The following is a 23,263-nucleotide window of genomic DNA, read 5'->3' on the forward strand; positions in this document are numbered from 1 at the left end:
TGAGGCTAGGTGAGGACCGGCATAGGTCAGCGCGCGTGGAGTTGGAGTAAGTAGCCGCGGTTTCCACAACAACATCCCATAAGGAAGCCGCCGCGCACTAAGCGAATTGTTTAATTTTAATTTAGATTTCATTATTTGATAGTGCAACAAAAGTATGAGACCCGGGGGCTGTTGAGGTCCCGCAGGAGTTTGTTGTCGCTAGTTGGGGAATCTCGCATCTCGTTTAGTTTTTCGAGTCCCTCGCGAATCGACTGTGCGGAGGAAGCCCAAGCCACGGGGTTCTTGCCCGGTTGCGGATGAAATATGAACCTCCCGACACCATATGGGAACCTTACTCCACCGTTCTCTGTGTGAGGGGGGTCATCGGGAGCGTTCGTTATTATTATTTTTTTGGTTTTTGGTTTTTGCTTCATCGGTGCGCTCCTTCTTCACGCCCAACTGGTAAACACTGACATGAGGGATGAACATGAGTAATAAATTTATGCTACCTCATGCAGACCCGCGGAGGCGCGTAGTGTGACTTCTGGTGGTATCCTCTCACCATTCCGGTCCCAGCTGGTCACCATTTGTTCACCTTTTTTTTCTCTCCTGTAGCGGATCTTGCGAGTTGCGACCGTGTTGTGTTATTGTTTATCTGTCTAAACCGCTTCCACAGCGCGGTCTGGCGTTCCTCACTTACTTCTACCGGGAGGAGAGTACGTGCATGTGTAGTCCAAATTCATTACCGGACGGAAACAATCGCGCCCCTCCCTTTGGTGTGTCTGTGCGAGCGTACCATTTGGCGGAAGTCTGCAAGCGCTGCCACGTACTGCAGATGGTGCAGTTTATTTGGGAACGGTATGGAGCCGCCTTGCCTACATTCCTCGGTCGTGTAGCCACACGTCGGTTGCGCCTCAAACCAACACTCTTTGATCTTCCAACGCAACGCTGTGAACTCCAAAAACGGCTCCAAAGGCCATGGGCTCCGACCGAGGGTTGTGTCTATTTGAGTGGGGGGTTTGGACCAGTACCACATCGTAAACAGCGATGTTAGCTTCTTGTAACACTTCTTGCTGACAGACAGCACGTTTGCACGGACCGATCCGGCGCGCAAACACCTAAAAACGACATGCAAGCACCGGAACCAACGTCCGAACCATCGAAACGATTCCGCACATTAGCGGCAATCAAAAATGGTAAAATTCTTGACAGAAATTGACCCATTCGTCATTCGTTCAGCTTTGTTTCGCCCCATAGGTGTACCAGGTAACCCACGAGTTACTGTCGTTTCCACATATTTCATCTCACCCAACCTCCACAGTATGTTCCGTTTTTTGATTAACTCCCACCTCTGAACAACTCCTAGCTTCAAACTTCCACGCCTCAACACCGTCCGAATGTGTGATGGAAGGTGAAGATTTTAGTCTAATAGCCTATTAATATGAACGATCATCGTTACCCCGCCAGAGGGCGTAAGCGTTGGTCACGCCAACTCTCGCCAACCTTGATGCCTTGGGGAGCCGCGCCCGTTAGGATCACAAGCTTCGATACCACGCGTGTTAGGTTCACCCCCGATAAGACCCCCGTAGAGATGAGGATTTGAGGCGGATGAAGGGTTTCGTTTTGGTAAATGGACTGTAGAGTTGCGATTTAAGAGAGTTCTTCGGGTAGGAGAACTTTTTTACGTCACAAGCATCAGGACTAGGACTAAGCAGTTTTGGTATGAACTCGTGGATGGTGGATGTGTTTGGAAACACGCATAGTTCAATCTGGTAACAACTTGTGATGTAAAGATCTCAAATATCTTACATCAGCCCGTTCTTTTGTCAGGCAGCGTGACTTAAGTTAGTTCGATGATTTTGTTTCCCTCCTACGTCTTTTCATCATTCACCTTCTTGGACCACGACGGTTCAACTTTATCGAAATGAACTTGAACTTTAGCTCCAGCACCACCGACCGCTAGTACTACGCGAACTTGGGCAGTCTCCAACACAGCGCTTAACCTAACTTTATTTTTTTCCTCTGTGTGCGTCGTTTGGGGAGATTGACATCTTGAGAACTAAAACAATAAAAGAAAGCTTTTGGGGCAATTTCCGACTCCGGAAAGTCGGCGGCGCCGAGTACCGAACAAAAGCAATAATCGTAAGTTTGTTCCAAAGTTTGATTACATTTAGTTTGCTGTGTCGCTTCACCGGCGACCGGGCTGAACATCGGGCTAGAGCAGAACGGGGAGAACTAGTCCGAGGTTCGATGCCATCGGATCCACCGTTCGATCGATTGATCGCCAGTCGAGGGCCCGGTCGTTGCTTTAGAGCAATTGCCCGGTTCCAAATAAGGCGCCCCATTGCGATAGATGTTGGCGGGTTTGGCGGGAGTTTATCTAATTAGTCGCTCTGGCGGGGGATACACCAACTATGGTGATGGCTTTTGGGCTAGCCGCCGTCTGCTGTGGGAAGAACCTCAAAGAAGCGGCAAAAGAACTCCACTCCAAGTACACGACCGTAAAACAAAAAAAAAACCTCGAGCTTGTTGCGAGGGAAAAACTTCCTCCTCCAGCGCGCGTTCGGGGAAAAATGACGATCGATCAGCTTTTGTTTTATTGCCCCATTCGTGGGGTTGACGGAGGGACGGAGAGGAAGGAAGATGATTGTTAAAAACTTTTCCCCCCTGCTTCACCGCTCCGGCAAAAGGCTCGCGGCTTATCTAAAAGTGTCTTTGCTTGTTTTCCAGCGCCAGCGCGGTCGTAATTTAGGGTTTTCTAGGAAGTTGCCGGCCAGTAATGAAGTCCCCAAGTCCTTAACAAGCTCTATAACGGGGTCGGCTTGGGGACTTTCTTGGGACCGAACGGTGTAAAGACGGTCCCAACTCAACTTCTAAATCCGGTTCGAACGAACAGAAATCAAACCAAAACAAAAAAAGAACTCACTTCGAACGATCAACGCTGAAGACGAACGGCAAAGTGCAGGAAATAAAAATTAATTTAACAAGCTACCAAACACACAGCTCGCAACGAACGTTCGCGACGTTGGTGATAAAAAGTTCGGCAGGATGAACTACCACCACTTTTCCAGGGCGCGCGTTGAAAAACGAGAGGCATCGAGAAAAACCCGCCCGCGCCATTCGGAATGGGAGGTAATTTGCCATTAAAATCTAATTTCGTACAATATTTCGGTTGAAATAACTTTAATTAGAGTCAATCTCGTCCTGCGCGCGGTATTGCGGATGGAACCTGGGCTTGTATTAAGTACGCCATCCGAAACTCTCGCTTTTCTCACGTTCCGCCGTCTCCGGACTCCGGAATGGATGGGATAAATTGTCTTTCTATTATCATTGTTGTCTCATCAGCGGGTATGTGTGTGTGTTTGCGTGTTTCTATGCGAGTAGGTGTGCTCCGATGTTCGTTAAGACCGGGCCTCAGTATCATCATCGTCACCATCAGCGAAGCCAAAACTACGCCGACATTTCCCGGGGAAAACTCCGGACTGCCTCTGGTGGTGTACGAGCGCGAACCTAATCTTCCCAGCTGCAGGACACCACCAGGCTCTCGACCGTCCTTCGGCCGGGGAAAAACGTAATCTGCCGGCGGGTAGACATCCTCCACCACTCAGCGAAACGCTGCACGGACGGACCGGAATCGACCGTGCTCCGGAGGAAAGTTTTTACGATATTTAGTATTAATATAAATTGATGATTGTAAAGATAATAAACAATGGCATTATTTGACGTTTTCTGGCACGTCCTTGGCACGTCCCCGGGAGAGGCTCCGAGCTCTACACGGGGAGCACCAGAGGGAGGGTTGCATGAGGCAGGACGACTTTTTCCGAGCGTCTTCCCGTTTTTTCCCCCGCCGGCGGGTAAGATATGCGCCAGCAAGTAAGAAAATGAGATCTTACTTTTTATCTGCCCATTTTCGTCCTCCTCGCTCGCTGGTAAAGTTTTCTCTTAACAAGCACCCAAGAAACACACACACACCGAACGCACGTTAACGCCTTCGAGCGGCCTTGAAATGAACGCAAATTTCCAGCACGCATCAAATTAGGCAGGGTATGTAATAAAAATCATCGATTTAAGCACACGCTCGTGCACACACACATGCACATCGAAAGACTGTGGGCACAATTTTCCTGATGTGCTTTTCTTCCCTCTCGTTCACTTTATCGTGCGCCTGCCAATGGGGCTGTTTGTTTTTCCAACCTAGGCGCCGGGCGAAATAACAGCGAATTGAAAATGGAATTGCGCTACGTGTCGTACGATCGAAAAACCGCAAATAAGCGTCCTTGCGGAGGACGTGCCAAAAACAAAAAATGGAAAACAACACAAACGTACACCCAAAAAAAAAACAGCAAGACACATTCCCTTACCAAAACGATACGGTCGGAACAGATTGAAGCCGCCGATTGGAGGCGCTCCATTCGCGATAACCAGCGAAAGAAGAAAATCATAAGGTGATGGGACCGAGAAGGAAGCACAACGTGATTGAGATATTTGTTTGGCATCACGCTTCCTTTCTTTCTTCCCCTTGCTGTTGGTTGCTTTTTTTCCTTTACCAACCTACCAAAAGCAACGAAATAGCGTAAAAAAAAACAAGTAAATCGATAACTACATCTCGTTTGCGTTGTTTTGCGGCGGCTTATTAAAAGCAATCATGAAGCGGCCCGGATATTGAAGCCCCGCTCGCTCGGTTGGCCAAGAATCGGGGTACTAAAACAACATTCGGAGAAGAAATTACCAATGGAGAGGAAGGAAAAAGTAACACACAAAAAATCCAACTTGATAATTTGCGGCCTTCTCAAGGAACTTTTTCCAACGTTGGTTCCAACAAAAAGAAAGGAAAACATTACTTGCAGAGGGTTTAAAAAAAACAGTAACCTCAAGCATACGAACACACACACACCCCAAAGACTATCATTAATCAGTGAGATCTTTGCATAAACGATCGAATGTGCGAGTGTAAACATGCGACTAATTGATTTAAGCATCGTAAAACGTCACTTAATTGACACTTTCCGAGCGGGGCGATAGGTAGGATGGGGGGGAAGAAAAAATGCAACGATCTCATCAGAGGACGCGGTGTAGCACAGCAGCGCCGGAAGGTACCACCGAAGCCCCCAAGTGCAAATTCACGCGCGTATGATAAATCAAATCGCATCACATCAATTATCAATTTACATCAATTACCATCCGTGCATGTGCCTTGGCGAGGAGGAGAGGACTATCGGAGGCCTCACCGCGGTAACTACTGGAAACCGTACCTGGTGGCATTTTCCGGGAAGGAGAAGTGAGAAATTGAGCCGGAGAGAAGAGATGTCGTTGCCGGTAGCAACCGCATTTACACTGCGGTTCGTTCCCCGTTCGTACTTCCAGGCGAGTGACAGGTAGCGCGAGAAACGGTGTATCGAGCTGTCAAATGTCAAAGCGGGCAGGAATTTCGTAGAACCAAGGGCAACGGTTTCGAATTGGTCACCCCCGCGGGTTCCTCTTCCCAGGACACCCCCAGGGATGGGGGCCTTAAATATATACACGCACAAATTAGAGACTTCACAGTGGGAAGAACAAACACGCGCACTTTCCAAATAATGAACTCCTTTTGGAGGCTTCTAAAAGAACAGGGAAAAGGAAAAAAAAAGGACAACGACCACGACCCTCAACTGAAGCGGAACCCGTGGCTCAAAGGGCCCAACGGCAGAGTGAGGCATCGAAACGAACCATCGTTTGACACGTTTAGCCGCTAATGAACTACAATGGGATGTATTCAATCATTTTCGCTCTGACAGATTTTAAATGTCCGTAAATGTACATTTTGTTTTCCCCGCGCGCGTGTGTGTGTTGTTGTTGTTTTCCCCCTTTTTTTTCTTTTCTATCCTGCTCCTTTGCTCACTCTCATTCTCTACTTATGTTCCCATCCCTTTTTTATTTTGTTATGTTTTGTTAGCTTGCCTGTTCTCAAACTTTCATGTTGCCTTTTGCGGTTGCCCTACGCCTCATTCGAGCAAACATGCTGGCTGGCCGCGACTGAAGGCCCGGGAATGTCCCGAAAACCACTCGGAGGCTGGTGTTGGTGTTCTCCAAATGCTTTGCGCGTCTTTCTGTATCTTCTGAAACCATAACCCAAGTCCGGAGGATGTGAGAAGGTCGCGATCTTTCTATCTTTTCTTTTTCGGCTGTTGTTTCCGTGCTTCGAGTTGAGTCTCCTTTTGGAACATGGACCGAAACGCAGGGGTATGTGCTGCAGAGCACACGAGACGAAGAAGATAAATGATTCGTGAGTTTAAAAACGGGAGATTAGACGGGTTCCCGGGGTAATGTAGATAGATTAGTGTGCCAAAGACGGTTGTGTGCACTTTCTCTATCTCTCTTTTGCGGCCTTTCCGCCCGATAGCCCTTGCATCGATCTATCTGGACGCTATGGTCCAAGGGGTTTGGGTTTTGTTGGATCTCGTTCCCTTTTTTTTGTTAGGGTTGTCCTACCGGCGTCAACCGAGACGACCGACCGAGGATCCGTCGCTGTTGGCTTGTGTCGAATTACTTCCAACTCCTTTCGGGCTTTGGCTCGTTCCTCCAAATCGTTCCTCACATCTCGCGCTGACCTCCGGGAACCTCCTGTTTTTTTCTTCCCCCTCCTCCCGGGACGGGCACTCCATCCCCTCTCTCCATCGACCAGCGCAGACTCTATGTCAAATTTAATGAAGTATGAATTGATCCATCATTTTTCCTGCCCCGAGGGGATTTCGGCTCACGAACGAACCGGGGAATGATCTATAATTAAGTGAAAAAGATAAAATACACGACGACCGAATATTATCGATCGATACACGCTCTCGGAGCGGGCTACGTACCCATTATGTGGCGAATGTTTGACAGTTCCAGCGGCTGCCTTCTATATTCCCCGTGTCCTGACGTCCAGGACTTCAATAATGAATAGAATTATACCCCGAGCGAGCAAACATGTTAACATTGATGTAAGTCGCGTATGCCGGACTCGGAGGGACGAGTGCGGGGGTGCGGTGTGTTTGGGATTTAAGATTGTACGTACCGCCACCAGGAAAACACCACCGTGTGACAACAAAACTGATTGATCGTCTATTCATGCGGTTTTTCGTACCCCGTGCGATATGTGCGCGGAAGGCGGCGATTGGCGAACTTTCTTGCGGGAAAATTGGTGCAGGGGACCCTTCGGTGAAATGTAACTAACTGCCCGCCAAATGCACGTTCCCGGGAAACCCGTTCCGGACCATTCAACAGCTAACGCTCCGTACCATATATCGGTTGCCCATTATGATTAATGAATGTAAGGATCGCGCGGAGTTCATCCCGTAACGAAACGAGCCGCTTTGATTCTTAAAATGTTGATTGCCACGTTAGTACAATTTTTGGTACAATTTTAGTACAATCACTTTTTGGCAAAATGTTGATACAAAATTTATTATGTCAAGGGTTTCTGGAAACCAAGCAAAGACAAGAAACAGAGGATACATTTTTGTAGTTCCTAAAGGCTGATAACTACTAGAAGTTCAGATGACAGATGATGATTGCTGCTGTCATCCGTAAAATGGGTGAAGCTTTAAAATAATGCTATATAACAAATTTAATAAATTGTTCCGAAGACGATTTTTAGAAGAAAATTAAACAAATATTTCTTCCTTTAAACTGGTGTGAAGGACAATAGCTGGAAGTATTAGAAATTGTTCTAAAACACGTTGCTAATGGATCAATTTGAATCTTAAAGTTTATCTTAACGTGTATCAGAATTCCGATAGACATTCTACATTCGAGGTACAATAATTATGTAGCTGCCTTTCGCCCGTCTCATGTGTTCTTTCCTGTCAGGAACGAGGAACTACGCCCCGCACTAGGGGACACGGTCCTGTACGCCTGACTTTTAGCGCTTCGTAGGCGTTTGACCTTCTGACCGGACGCCTTGCAGGTGATGAAGTGGAGCCGACCGAAGCGCCCCCCGGTTTCCCAATCATAACCGAACGAAACAACAACCAAAAACCCATTCCACCCCAGGTGGGAGTGTGATGTGCACTCGGGTCGGGGTGGAAGACTCTGCCTGGGATATTATTTATTTCCGTATCCCCACTTTTGTTCTAGCACCATGTAGTTATGTTTCCCACCCACTTGGTGCACTTTTCCACATGCGGCGCTGGTGATGGCAGATAGGCGGATGGAGAGCTTTTTCCACGAGGGCGTTTTGGGACGTCGACCGTCAAGCCCAGCATATTAACAAGTTTCCAAGCGGCGTCGCGGCTTGGGCCCGAAAGTAGGCGGGAGATTCTCGACCCGTTTCGAGACTGGCCCGGGACCGGTTCCAACGGCGAGGAAGGGATATAAAATGGGTTATTAATGATGGTTCGATCCGTTGCATATGTGTGGGCCCTTCGGCTTTGACGGGACGGTTGTTAATGTTGTGTGGTGTCGTTTTCCCCCATTGATGGAATCTCGGGATCGGCTGAGAGAGTTTGGTTAGAGCTTTGTTTTTCTTTCGCTTCTTTTCAATCAGGAAACTTTTTGTGGAGGTTCATCATCAGGCGATTGTGCTGGGAGAAGATGAGTATAAGGGTTTTTACTTTGAACTTTTTCTTCATCTCCCAACAAATTGTTATGAGAAACAAGTTCATCCATCTCGATAATGTAAACTCAATTAACGAGGAGAGTTGAATAAACGTTAAAGGTTATTAAAATGCAGTGCATTCAAGCACGGCGTTTTCCACGCCCCACTGAACTGATTTCGTCTTCCCGGTATCATGCAGATTGAAGCGGGAAATGCGTTCCAAGAATGCACCAAACCTAGCTTCCAACCATCGCGCACAAAATGCTTGCCCCCCGCCATTCCGCAAATACTAACTCACGAAAAGTGCAGACAGGCGTGAAAACTGCATTCCCCGCAAAGCCAAGCCGCGAAAACCGCACCGGATCCGGTGGCCGTTCCACCGGCGGCCAAGGAAACCCCCGCTTTGAAACAGCAGAACCAAACTGTGTCACAACTAGCCGACGCGTCCCCCCGAATGGCTCTAATCAAAACTAACTCGGGCGGAAAATCTTCACCGACTCTCCTTTCCGCAGCCTCGACAAGGGAGGGGTGGCTATAATTAAAGATCCACGTGGAAAATTTCCCTCCACCACACTTCGGGCACTTCGAACTTCCAGGCAACAACTCCAACAAGTAGAGAAGCCCGACCGACCACAGGCTTCACCGTTCACTGCACCGACTTCTGGGGACTTCTTGTGCAATCAGTTTGATGATCCTTCGAAAGGTCCCCGCTCATAGTTAGAAGAGATTGGAAGGAAAGGATATGCAAGGAAGCCAGATTCCCACAAACCCAAATGATGGCAACGGACAACCTGACGCCGTTGGACGTTGTTAATCCTTCAGAAAGAAAGATCTGCAAACTCTAGAACTAAGGATAGGAGTATATTGAGACGGTCCGTGAGGCGCTGGTTGTAAATAGTTCATTCGATTGAGTTCAAAACGTCTGGAAAACGTTATTTCATTGGTCTCAGATAAGAAAACGACTTTTTATTTAAAACATGATTTCCTTCAAATGAGGTATTTTCTCTTTTAGAGTTTTTTGTCTAAATTTGGTATTTTCTCTTTATGGCCTATCCACAAGTAGGTCATTTAAACTTTCAACCATAGCATGAAGCTTGTTTAATGAGAACTGGGTTCCTATTCGAACTAAGGTAAATAAAATTGAAACAAATAAAATAAAACAAATTGAAGTTAGCAAATCAGACCATTTCCCGAAAGTTACAAAGCAAAGACGTCGTACAGTTTGGTCGTCAGTCAAAATAAACCTATCCAACATTCATTGGACCTGGAGCAAAACTGTGCTTCCTCTTTTTTTAATGGCGATCCTCTACCGCTGGATCCAGCCTGTTCTTTTTTTGTATTTATTCTCCTCCCTTAAATGTTGATGTGGTGCCCACCCGGACGATTGAAGTTGCACCCAGCGCCGTTGCATCGCCATCACTAGCGTCAGCTTCCCTTCAGCCTTCGTGTGCACATAACTCCGCCGTTGGGCTCTGCGTATCGCTCAGGCACGTAGCCGGGAGCAGAGCAAAGGTTTTTGATATTTGAACTGTGTGTAATTGAAATGGCAGAAGGATTTTTACCACCCTTTGCGTCCTACCGCTACTACCATCGCCTACATTCCTTTGGAACTGCTGGCTTGTGATGCTGCTACTGCTGCTGCTGCTGACCGGAAAACTCGGTTTCATTGTATGGTTTACGGGCGGGCTCGCGCATGATTTCACCCGCCCTCCCCCTCGGCGCCTACTATTGCCTTTGGCTTCGGGCGTACATCACTTTTTTTTCACCCGCTGCCACCGCTTTTCCCCCCACTTGCCCTGCGACGTGTTTTCCATCGGGAAGCACACCGGTACCCATCGAAAACCTCTTTTCCACACTGCGCCGGTGGAACCAAAGGATGGTTTAATGCAGGATCCGTACAACGCTGCCTTTTCCCTTTATTTTCTCTATTTCTGTCTCTCTCTCCCTCGTTAGAAGAAATTCGTTAGAAGCAGTATATTCGTTTTTTAACTTACTTTTAATCGAGTTTTTATTTTTCCCCTTTCCGGAAACCGGGAACCGGGAAAGCGTTAGAAAGTGGGTGCGCGCGTCTGGTGGGATCCTGTTTTGCTCCCACAACATGTTCCTGGGAGTGCAAGAAGGAAAAGAAAAGAAACCAGGACCAGGACCTACGCTGGGAACCATCATTTTAGCACCAAACGGTGAAGTTTCTTTTTGCCATTCATGCAGAAAGGAAAAAAAGATGAAGAAAACCCACGAACCGTTTTTGACCATAAGCCGGTTGGCTCGTGCTACTACTACTACTACTACCGCTGAGGTAATGTAAACGGGAACCGGAACAGCGAGCAAGCACAACATCAACGTTGCACAATTTGCTTGCAGCTTTTTTGGTGCAGTTCACATTCAATTTTTATTTTGTTTTTGAGTTCGCGACCCCCGGCCCCCTCGAAAAAGGGCTGACTTCTCCATTTTCGACGCTTTTGTGCGGCGAGGAGGCACCGGATAAAAGTGAACGGAAAAGATCAAGCGAAATTTCCACAGGCTCAAGCTTGGGCTGAAAAGGAGCGCAGCCAAGCGTTTGAGAAATTGCGAAATTTTCCAACCCTATGGACCGGGGCCCTTTTCTTTGAAGACACGAGCAGCTCAAGTCCGCGGTAAACCTCTTGCACTCACGCTCTTGAACGCGGGTTTTGATATTGCATCAAGTGTTCGGGAAGGGACAAGGAAATGGAACGCAAAAAAAAACGGCGAAAGGAAAAATCTAAGCCTTCAGAATTTGACATCTCGCCGGTTTTTCGAGCAAGCAAAGCGTGCAGCACAGCGCAGCCGGTGATCGTTACAAAAGCTCCTAGGACGAACGTTTGAGCTGACGAGAAGGATCTGCACGAAGTGGAAGTTGATTCTTTACAGCGTTTAAAGAGGCGCGAAATTTGTCGCACTTCGTTAGCCGAGATGCTTCCAGCTCTAGAGAGCGCGTCGGACGAGGTCACACGGGCCCCATGGTGATTTTATTTCGTATTTGAGCCCGCCTTTTCTTACCCATTCACGGTTTTGATCCTCAAACAGGACGTTTGCGAACGTTTTCAGCGTTTGTTATACGCAGTCCATGTCGGCGGTAATTAAAGTAGGCAAGAAACGATGATTCCCGGGATCCAGAAGAAGGATTCCTTTGATGTCGTTCGTCGCGACGGATGTGGCAGCATTTGTTAGCGTTGCCTCAAGAACTGAAGCGAAGGATATATGGATACACAACAGGAACAGGAAAGATATACCTCACTCCTCAGGCTGGTCCCTTGGCGAGCGAGGTACACTCAAGAGGTCAAGAGAACAATCGCGACCCAGACGGAAGCTTGAGGCGGGAAGTGCGATGGTAACCATCTTGAACTGGGGGGGGGGGGGGAGGTGAAAACTTTGCACACATGTCTGGGGATCCTCCTTGGAGAATTGAAGTTTGCTGTTGTTAGAACACAGACCAAAGTGTACCGTCGACGGGAGGAGCTAGTCACTAATGACCGGCAATATCCGCAGTCGCTTTAGCAACGCCTGCTCACAAAGAGTACCAGAAGTTACATGGGAAAGCGTTTGCGAAGGAGAAAAAAAACTGGTCAGAAAATATCGCACCAGCGTTTCTTGAGACTTTGAAGGAACAAAATTCTTGCGTACTGAAGTCGTTTGTCAGAAACCAAACAATGTTGTTGGAGGCAGTTACAAAGTACGGGAACTAATAGTCGTGTACTCCATACGGATAGACACTTCATACTCCCAGGAACTAGAATGGACCAGAACACCAAATAAAAGGACACACACTTTCAGCCATTCCCGTCGTTCGGGAAATGAAAGAAAAACTTTTTCTCCCTCAAACTCCGCCCTCCCGACCAGCAGACCGGCGTCAATCGAGCGCGGAAAAGAATCGGCTACCCCCGGGAGCAGCAGCGTGTGGAGTGTTTTCGGGTGGAAAACGAGAAAACTTTTCCAAATATTTACTCCAACAGCCGATTTGCGAAGAAAAGAACGAATCCAAGAAACATGCGGGAGGTACGATGCCGGTGCGTTCGCCCTTTTCCCGTCGCGCAACCTACTACACACTCCCAATGCGTTTTTCTCCCTCTCTGGTGGTGTGTCAGCAGTTGATAGTCTTCTCCTCTCCCCCGGCTATACCGGAAAATTGCTTCCAGCTTTTCTTTTGCACCGTTACCAAATTTCTACTCTCCCATCTTAAGATTTGCCGTTTCGCGATGGTCTTTTCCGTATGGTTTTCATTTTCTTACAATCGGCGCAAGTTGACGCACACCTTCCTACCGACCGCTACCACACTTGGTACTTTTATTATAAAACATCACCCCACGTCAGCGAAGATACTTTACTTCCATCGAACAAACGCAAAAAAAACAGCCCAAAAAGAAGATTATTTACAGATCGAAAAAGGAAAACTTTGGCTACGTTTTCCATTTTTGGACAACTTTTGGTCAGCGTTTGGATCGAACAGAAGTGCGCGCATTGCAACAACAGGGAAATATTAGGAAAAGTATGTGCGAAAAAACGCACAGCACAGAAAAAGTCAATTTCAACTGTCGGAATTGATTTACTGTACTTTTCTGTTACTTAAAGCGGGCCAACGCGGGAGTGTACGTACTTGTAAGAAGTTGATGTGTTTTCAAACGACTTTACAATTGCGAACAGTTAGTTTTTGTTTTCATATGTTTTACCCATTTTTTACAAATGTTTTGGATTTCTTATTCTAAAGTGTTTGAATTATTTGTAATTTATTAGTTATTTATTCAAAAGATGTAAGGCAATGGTTGTTGAGACGTTAAGCTTTAAGAACAAATCTGATTCTTTTTGTAAAAACAGTGTTTTTTGCTTACAAAAATGTCCCTTTCCAAAGCTCCAAATGTTTGAACACGTGTCCAATAAAATGTGTTCCGGTGTTCACAAAGGAAGCCCGCAGCAATCCCGTGTCGGAGCTGAAATCCTTCCAGGAAAAGGATACTGAACTTCTTTATGATACTAAACACGTGTTCCAAGTAGAGTCTATCGCAACAACCAATCTCATGATGACCCTGCCCCGTCCATCAAAACCCGTTCAGAAAATTCCTTTATATAAAAAACAGGAATAGTCTGTCTGCTATAAATTCGAAGAAAAAAAACCTTTCCCAACACGCGCCTCGCGGGAACCTCGGGGTTCGATATCCTTAGGCGGCAAAGTGGTACTTCTTAAGGCGCAATAATCATTAAAATTTTATTGGACCACCGGTCTCACGATCGGAAAACTTGTGCGCCTGGCGCGAGCACGCTTTCACTTCCCCGCCACGAGGTGGGACAGCACGACCTAGGGTGGGCAGGGAGGAAGCATGCAACATTCAAACGGTCGGGAAAATGCAACGTGCGACCCGCAACCCGCGGGGGCAACGGAAAGGGCAGCATTCGGCGCACGCGATACGAGCCGAGCAGTTTTCCAATTTAATTATAATTATTCGATTAATCGATCGATTGCAATCCGAGTGAACCGGGTTCGGATCCGTTCTGTGCTGACGGCAAAAAGAAAAACCCCGAGCGAACGCCAAACGAGTTTAGAATAAGCGAGCGCCGGTTGAGTGTTTGGATCGCAATTCGATTTTGTCGGATTTTAGCTTTCCATATTGATTTTCTATCGAGATGATTAAACATTGTTTATCGGACAGGCAAAATATAAATCTAATACGTCTATACGTCCCGACAAAAATCGTTTGAAAAATCAATAAAATCAGTTTAAAAATCAAAAAACCCACATAATATAAAAATACAAATCAGAAATTACCCAAAGAAAATAGGAAACCCCATAAAAATGTAAATCTTTTTGACGAAACGTGTCAAAAGATAAATCTTTCATTTGAAAATGTCTTCACGCTTTAAGTTCACAATTACACAACACCAAAGTAATCCGGAGCAGAAAGCGCAAGAAGGTAAACCCCGTTCCCAGCAGCAATAAAGGCAATAAGAAGTAACCCCAAACAACCGCCATCTGGAGCGTGGCTTGCGATGACACTTTCCCTTCCACACTGATTATCGCTTACCGTCGGTTTGCGCGTCAGTAAAATCTGCCTCGCAAATCCTTGCTTGTCTTTCGTCCGTTCGAGAAATGAAAAATACAACAAAAAAAAACAGACACAGACACTCAATAAAAAAAAAGGTCCAGCCTCTTCGTCGCGGTGTCATCTGTTGCGAACAGATGTGGCAGCCTAGTGGCGCCTTTCCACCCGGTTTCTTCCTACGTATTTCACGATTTGCAAAAACGGAACGAATATTTATCTTCAACGACGACTGATTGACCGCGCAAATAAATGTCCGCGCGAGGGTGGCGGTGGAAAAACGTGACCGTCGGAAGAGGTTTGCAGCATTCCCGCCGCGTTTTCCAATGCTTGAAAATTTAACGGCAGGACACAGGCGGGCTTTCCACCCTTCGCGATGGGTTGTTTTTTTTAACTTAACTTTCCTTCAATTGCGCCGCGGCCTGGCAACAGTTAACCATTTTTTTAACGTTGTGCGGAGATGTGTCCCTTATTTTCTTTCCCCCGTTCCTCACCTCGAGATACCAATCGGAAGGCGGATTCTGACTATTTCCAACCCCCCGGCGCCGGATTGACTTCCTGTCGCGGGTTTTTTTTTCTCTTCGGTGGTCGGATTTGTTTGAGTAAAAGATTTCCGAGATCGATCGGTTCTGCTTTGCCTCCCGAACCGGAATCGTGCAAATATCGCAGACCAAGGACACACTTTCTGTCGGCGACGAGGAGGGCAATGAAAATACAAGCTGTAATCGGCGGACGATTAGCAGCTGTTTTTCTCTTTTTCCTCTTCACCCGAACCGAATGTCGGGTGTATGAAGGGCTTTTTGTTTTCTTTTGCGCCTAGTTTTCCATTGGCTGTATGTGTGTATCTGCGTGCTGGAAATGGAGTTTCCGGTGGCTAAAAGAAATCGATAAACTTCCTTCTCGGAGGCACCCGATGTTACGCCATGGCGATTCCGTCGCATTAAATCCGTCAGCGCGGGAAAAAGGGACACGATGTCCTTGGAATGTTTGTACGCGTGGAGATTTTTCCCCAAAGCGAGCGGTTTAAATATTGACGCCAGGGGTATTGACGACCCCTTGCGTCGGAAGGACGACGGAAACGAGGAAAAATGGAAAGCAAATTTAATAAAAATCTTGCTAGAAAAACTCCAGAGAAGGTAAAGGAAAGGAACATAGGAGAAGGGTGCAAAACTAATTAATATTTCTTCGCTAATGAATGTCAAACAAACGGTCTGCCGAGGATGAGTAATTAAAGTCCTTCAATATTGAAACCTCGGGACCAGGGATATTTGTGGACCTTCTTTACCGGGTGTGTGCGTATGACAAGAGTCAATTGTTTATCGCAGAAATGACTTTGTGAAGCTGTCTTAAGACAATTACAGGCGGGAATTGAGAAAATACGCTGCACGACGGGAAATGAATTTCCTTTCCTCCACTAATTAACTCAAATCATTGCGCATCGACATTCGAAAAGCGTCGCAAAACTCACCGACTGAAATTTTCCGCAAAATTTCCCCAAATAAACTCTCCCCAAGAAAAGGCGAAGAACTCAAGGAACAACAACATATGGCCACTCTTCCCGGTGGATGATTCCATCCGCTCGCCGCGTAGCCTCGGGGGGAAAATCAACAACAATAATTGGAAAGGAAAATCATGGCAGATCGTTTTCCCTACCCCTATCCTCCAGTACCTCATCCGATCGACCGTCGGAAAAGAACGACAGGAAAACGCCCCCGAAGTCACCCATTTGCAAACCCGGGGTGACACATTTATGGTGATATTTTTCTTCCCGTGTTTTCCTTCCTTTTTTTTTGTTTCTTCTTCTTCCCTTCCCATTCGGCGTGGACCACTTAATTTCCAAATCGAAAATCGTGTCCCCTACGGATTTTCCCCGGCCTTTCGACCACACAACGGGAAACGCGAACCCGTCGACCCTCGGAGAGTTTTGGGACGACAATCCAATACGGTGTGTTTAATGTGTGCTTCTTTTCTTTCCCCGTCTCCCCGTCCCCGCTCCTGCCGGACGGTGTCGTATGCGTAAATAGCTGTTTTATGTAAATTTTCCACCGACCGCCAGAAAACATAACCCAAATTTTGGGAACCCCTCCCGGTGCAGCGCAAGGACACCGCGTCATCGAGGGGTGAATGGCGGAATGGATACGGTTTGGTAGGAAAGGGCGAATGAGAAGAAGAAGGAAAAAAAAATCACCCAAACACCGCAGGGTGCAAGTGTTGTAATGGTAGGGCCGAATGGCGCGAATGCGTTTTTCCGGACACCAATCGGCGAACATAAAATTCAAGAACATTTGAATTCACCGAAGAAAACGACCCGATTTAAAGGATAAATTGTTTTAATTTTTGATTGATATGCAAATGGTTGCGTGCGATTGAAGTTTTTCCGGCCTGCGGGGGCCAATGTTTTCGAGTTTTACTCTAGGGGTTGAAGAAAAATCGTTTTCACTTACCAAAAAAAACAACAAATAACAAAAACAATTTTATCATGCGGTGTGACAATTTTACACTCGTCGTTCGTGGAAAAGATAAAACCGCACACCTTACAAAATTTGGGGGGTTGAAATTGGCCCGATGATAACTTGGCTAACGTCAAACCAACGCCTAACCCTCCTGTTTCGTGCCATTTTGAAACTCCAACTGCTCGTGAAAATGTTACCATTAAAATATTGTCTCATGTTGTGCCACGTTAATTTTAAAATATGCACCTCGAATCACAAAACCCCCGGCTTACAAAAGGGAACGGTTGTGTTTTTAAAGCGGATAGAACGTCAGCTCGTGAAAAGTCTAGTTTTACAGCAACACGAAGCGACAGGATGGCGTACCAGCGGGCGTTGGCAATGAAAAATTCCGCTACCCAAAAATGTTATCGATTTTCCAACCGCCACCGATCATCATCATCAACACCAGCAGGATGGGGGAGGTCGGGGGGAATAGAAAAACCACCCGGTCCACAGAGACTTGAGCCAGATTGGGAGCGATTGTGCGATAAGATTTATGATAGCCTGGCCAGCCATGCTCCTTCGAGCTACTCCTCAAATAATAAAAAGCGATGTAATCGGGATGAGCTAAAAAGGAGCGATTTTTTGGGCCGGAACGAACACGTGAGGAAAGCAACGGAAGGATTCGAGCGCATGTTCACGAGCCACTGGGGGAATTGTGTCGGAAAAACGAGATTTTTACTTCCTTCCCATGGCGAAACGGGAGGGCTCAATTTTCCCGTAGGTTTTGCTATTTTTAGTTTTTCCATGCCCGGTTTTGCGCTCAACTGGAAATCGCACACACAGCAAAGGCTCTGCGAAGGCATGCAAAAATACAGCCCACGTGAAAAAGGAAAAGCGCGCCCGCGTGGAGTAGGGAAAATCGTAACGCGTAAACATCCACCACCGGTGGGATCGGAAAATTGCCGACAAGGACGGCACCTCGCTGAAAGATGATAAATTGCAAACTTGTTTTCCCAGCAGACACCACCACCATCTTTTCCCTCCCCTTTTGCGTGTCCCACCGGTTTTTGGTGGAAAGTAGGGAAAAACGTGGCCAACCGAACAAAAAAGAAAATAACACGGTGCGAAAGAAAATCAATTTCCATCGACCAATTCCACCGGGAGCCTTTGGTCTGGGGGAGGAAGGAGAAATTGCAAGGAAAGAAAAAAAAAGAAACCATATCTCTCCCTCCCTCAATTGCAAGGACTCCCCCCCCCCCCCCCCCCCCCTTTCACCGGCAGTTCATCATCAACCACCCCCAGGACCGACGTCAGCTGGTTGGTTTGCTGTGTATTTGTCATCACCTTTAACTTCATTAATTTTTCTTCTTTCGCCTTTTGCTCTCCACTAATGACTTTTCCACCTTTTTCTCCAACTCTGCCCACCTCGAGTGAAACAATCGATTCCCAGTATCTCTCTGTGTGTATGTGTGTGTGTCCTCCGATGATTCCCGGGGGCGCATTCCGTGTCGTTTATTGTCAAGGATGCCCCGGAACCTCGGGAGCGAAAAAGGTTGAAAATCGAATAAATTGGATTATCCTTTCGATCTCTTCGAGCAGCACTACGCCGGTGTAGCGAGTGCCAGGAACAACCCGGTTGACTGCATCGAAAGTGGTTTTTCATTTGCCATTCATTATTCCACCTTTCCCCACCACCGGTCCTCGTTACAAGATTTTACAAGCACAACACACATACAAGACACATGCCGGTTCGGTGCCCAAAAACCAGAGAGCCAATCGACGGCACCCATGAGCTAACACAATTTTGCCCAAATTATGGTCCGTCCGTTCAGTAATCCAATGGAAGGGTTTTACTGTTTTGAATCAGGAAAATGGTTCAGAGTCAAGAACTAACTTTTGGGAAAAGTTGTCATTTCCAAGTACAGATTTTGAATAGTTTCCAAGATTGTTTCAGCAATTCAATCTGTTAAATCTTGTATAGTTTCACGGCACATTGGAAGATGTTTCAATAGACACTCTTATCGTACACCTTTAACACGTTGTCTGCCATGGCTATCATTTTCTATAGCCAGCTGTCATTAGTTCTAAAAAGTTTATGTCCCATAAGTAAATGAAAATGCAACATGCAAATTATAGTAAGATTTAAAACTAATTCTTTGGGAAGCCTTGGCCTTCGAAAACCACGGTTTTATACATTAAAAAACCAATTTAATCAAAACAGAGTGTACTAAAAAAGTCAACTAAAACGCTTGGCAATCAACGTGTTAAAGAATTAATTTCAAATGTATAGGCCACCTTTCATGTTGACTTTCGTGTCACCCAAAACTCGGATGACAGCAAAAAAACTATCAGTCTGTTACAATAATACAGTGGTGGATATTAATGTAGTATTAAACTAAAATAATTAGTAAAATGCATCCTTTGGGAAACCTTTTTTTGCTTAGTTTTACTTTAAGGAGTTATTCATAGAGTCAATAATAATTCAAATGGAGAAAATGTTACAGCACAATAGAAATGTGTCAATTTTTTATCAAATATTTATCCAAACATTGGAATAAAATTTTGTTTTCAAGCAACAATAATTAAGACTGTGAGAAAAAAAGGGATATTCATTTCCTTTTGACAGCATCGCGACATTAGGTGACGTTTCTAGTGTTTACCCATAGAGTGTGCAATGGTTTGTACCACATGACAGGTGTAATGGTGAATGAATTGTTAGTAAATGGCCGGCATTTTTTTTTCTTTTCTATCCCGTAATGTGTAAACACTTCCATACAATCGATCCCATCCCGATTTGAAAACATAAAAAAAGATGCAAATAAATCCATTAAACGACAAAACGACCGTATGTTAGTGGTAATAAAAATGAGATAACGAAGGATGAAGTAAAAGGGAAAAGAAAAGAAAGTAAAAATCTAATAACCTCGATTGGGGTGTTTGATGGCCCCACGCAGGACACCGTTCTCGCGACACTCCATCGTAGCACCGTATTCGTATGAGCTGTTCATTGCACCAGATGCAGCGCGGTACAGCACACCAGAGCCACCCCAAACAACGCCAGAAGTGCGGCAGAGTCACGGTGGACGACGGTTCCTCTGCTCATTGGCACCGGGCCAGCCACGTTACAGCCACATCGGTGAGTTTACCTCCCGGTGGAGCGGTGGAACGGTGGGAAAACCCGTTGAGCCCGGTGATGATACGTTTCGGCTTGATTTTTCTTTTGCTCTACTGTTTCGGCAGTTTTCGATGATTTTGCCTCGGTTTTTCCTCTTCTATTCTCTTCAGCACTCTCGGAAACTCGGTAAAACTGCTTCTGTCGATTTTGAACCACTTTTTTTTCCGCGCGAGCTCAGCTCTTTCTGCTTAAATATTTCACAATCACTTTTCACTACACACTTTAGCACATTTTTAACGATCCCCTTGCTACACGGCACTCACACACGCTTTTTTCTGGTGCATCCTGTGAATTGCATTTGCGTTGTTGGAAATTAAATTAAAATATTTTAACCGAAAAACAATCGAACGCAAAACCAAACGAACTTAAAGGAAAAACAGGACGAAGCAAAACAAAAAAACAACACACAATACCCGTACAGGATTCTTTTTCGCGAAAAACAAGACAACAGACAAACGGGGAAAAATCGTCGAAAAAGCAATTGGGAAAACTGAGCTCCGAAATGGCAAACCTCGCTCGCTCAATCAGAACCGAGCTAGCGCACGGGACGTGGAAAATAAAATTATTTTTCACCGCATTTGCACTTTACACGCACACATACACGCACGAACGTACACGGTGAGTTATTTTGTTTTTTTCGTATTTGATATTTTTGCCACAAATCTTTTTCACTAGTTCCTCTGCCCTGTTACATGCTGTTTGCTTCGTTGCTTCGGGATGGAGGAAAACCTGGTCACCGATGGAATGAAATTTTGGAAACTAACGGATGACAATAATCGCGATCGAACTGAGAATGGCAAAAACAAAACACACACGCCAACCGTACAAAACACAATCCCGTCGAAGTCGAAATCGAACAAAAACAAAACACGCGAAATAACGCGGAGTCGATATTTGAATCAATGGAAAACAACGAAAAAAGCGGGGGGAAAAACATGATTCACAAAAATAGAACATAAATTCAAACGGGAAAAAACAGCACTTGCAGAAGAAAATAAACAAAAACAACACAAAACGAGAACAACCGAAACACATCAATTTTCCATCCTGACGAAACAGTCCCGGAAGGTCCGGTGCAGCAGCGGTCCCAGAACTTCTCCGGGAACGGGGGGCTTCATAAATTTTCGAATTATTTCACTATTTGTCACTGATAATGGCCACACGGCGGCGAAAAAAAAAATGGACACGCACGGTACCGGCAATATAAATAATATTTCACTTTCACCGTCCACTTTATGATGCTCGAAAGGATGTCTCCGCGGAATGGTGCATTAACTTTTCGGTTGGTGTTCGAGTACGTACAACACAAACACACACACTTACACTGTACACTTCAAGTTTTTAAAACACATTTGCACCAGTTTTTCACTCAATCCGAAAGGGGGTCCTTATTATGTCCTCCAACCGAACACGATGTCACAAAAGGATGGCTTTTCTTGCAAGATTACCCATCTCTCGATGAATTCTGCTTCAAGTGTCCATTTGCGGGGATTTTTCGTTCCCTTCCCTTGGGTTCGGGTTAAGGTTCCTATCCGGACGACGATGGGATGTGGCGCGATGACGAGTTTTTCGGGCGACCAGGTAAGTGCCCAAACACGAACGAAAGAACGAAAAGAAAGACCGGAAAACAAACAAAAAGGAAAGAAAGAAACGAAAACCAAGAAGAGAACAATGAAAAAGATAGATTAGAAAATGGGAAAAACAAAAGCGATGGGAGCAAATAAAAGAAGGAAGAAAAGAAACCTTTTCAGCAGCCGGAACGGAACGAAAACACTCGCAGCGGGAGATAAACGGGCGAGGTGAAACATCACAGAACTATGTCCAAGGATAAATGAAGGCCCTTTTCTAGGGGTCGTTCGGAAACGGTCAGGTAGGAGGAGAGCAATATAGGATATTTTTGAAAGCCCAGAAGGTGACTCAGCCACGGCATTGAAAAAGAATTCGTTGAAGAAAGTGGCGCTTATTATCGCGACCATTTCTTAACCTCAGCCTCGCGCTGACACGCCGTGAGTCGTTCGCGGGGTGTTTACCTAGTTCCCGGAAGGGACAAACTGTGTCGTAGGAACAGGTAATAGAACGCCTCCGAAAATGTCTACCCACAGAAAGTACCCACAAGTTTCGAGGCGAAAGGACGCGAACGTTCATGTCCGCCTTATCGCTTCTGGATGGTTACGAGGATTTTATGTCTCTCGGGGCATCTTCTTGCACTTCTTCAGAGGGCCAAACACAAACAGGTCGTAACATTCCACCACAATGTCGAAACCAGCTCAGCTGGTGAACGCCGAATCGAACGGTTTCTTTAGGTCGCCACTTTAGGTCTGGTGGAAAATCGATAAATTAATCGCAACGTCCAGGAGGAAAACGGGCACGAAATCATCATTCTCCCCGATCGGCAAGAACTTTACCCATTTCGGGAAAAACTCCCTGTCGCCAGAAGGTCGTCGTCGTCGTCGGTGCATTTGTTGGCCGTACGAGGATTGCGTGGGTTGGCTGTATTTTTTGTGTTCCTTTGGTTCCCGGAGGAAAGAAAGGATTCAATATTTCATTTTCCCGGCAGTGGTTTCCCGAAAACGGGGTCACTGGGAATACTCGCCAGCGTCGGTGTTTGCGCTGGAATGCGCCGGAGGTAACAATACACCCCAATCGCAACCCCCAAAGAGTGAGCGAGACCGGGGAAAGAAAAGAGCAGAAAACAAAAATGAATTGTCGAGCAAACGATGCCAAGGATGCTGGGGAGCGGGTTTTCCTGGGGTAACCGGGAAAAATTAGGCTACCTTCTCCATTTCTGAACACCCACCGCGAGCACGAGGAGTTTTCCACGCTGGCCAGAATGGAAAAGAAAAACGACATAAAAAGGCCAAAAAAAACGGGCTCGAATTACGGGTTTTCCCGAGCCTGGGTCCGCGCTCAGCTGAAACTTAAGGCATTCACCGGAGCGCAAATCGTCCTTTCTGGCTTCTGGTGGAACGCAAAACGAGGAAAGTTCAGCTTTTGGAGCGGACGAATATCCCAGGGTCACCGGGGCGGGGGAGGGGTGAGGCGGACCGGAGGACGCAGTCTCCCGAAAATCTTG

General features: G+C 46.2%; 1 protein-coding gene across 1 annotated transcript in view; it reads right to left on the reverse strand.

The window, feature by feature from the left end:
• The window catches only part of LOC131266315 (teneurin-m), a 193,628-nt gene extending 173,607 nt beyond the window's left edge, over positions 1–20,021 (reverse strand). The window contains exon 1 of the mRNA XM_058268779.1: positions 19,939–20,021. Within this exon, the coding sequence (XP_058124762.1) occupies positions 19,939–19,993 (55 nt within the window). The 5' untranslated portion in view covers positions 19,994–20,021. The remainder of the gene's footprint in view (positions 1–19,938) is intronic.
• Between the last annotated feature and the right edge of the window lie 3,242 nt (positions 20,022–23,263).

Source organism: Anopheles coustani, chromosome 3 (assembly GCF_943734705.1).
Source record: "Anopheles coustani chromosome 3, idAnoCousDA_361_x.2, whole genome shotgun sequence".
Taxonomy (NCBI): domain Eukaryota; kingdom Metazoa; phylum Arthropoda; class Insecta; order Diptera; family Culicidae; genus Anopheles; species Anopheles coustani.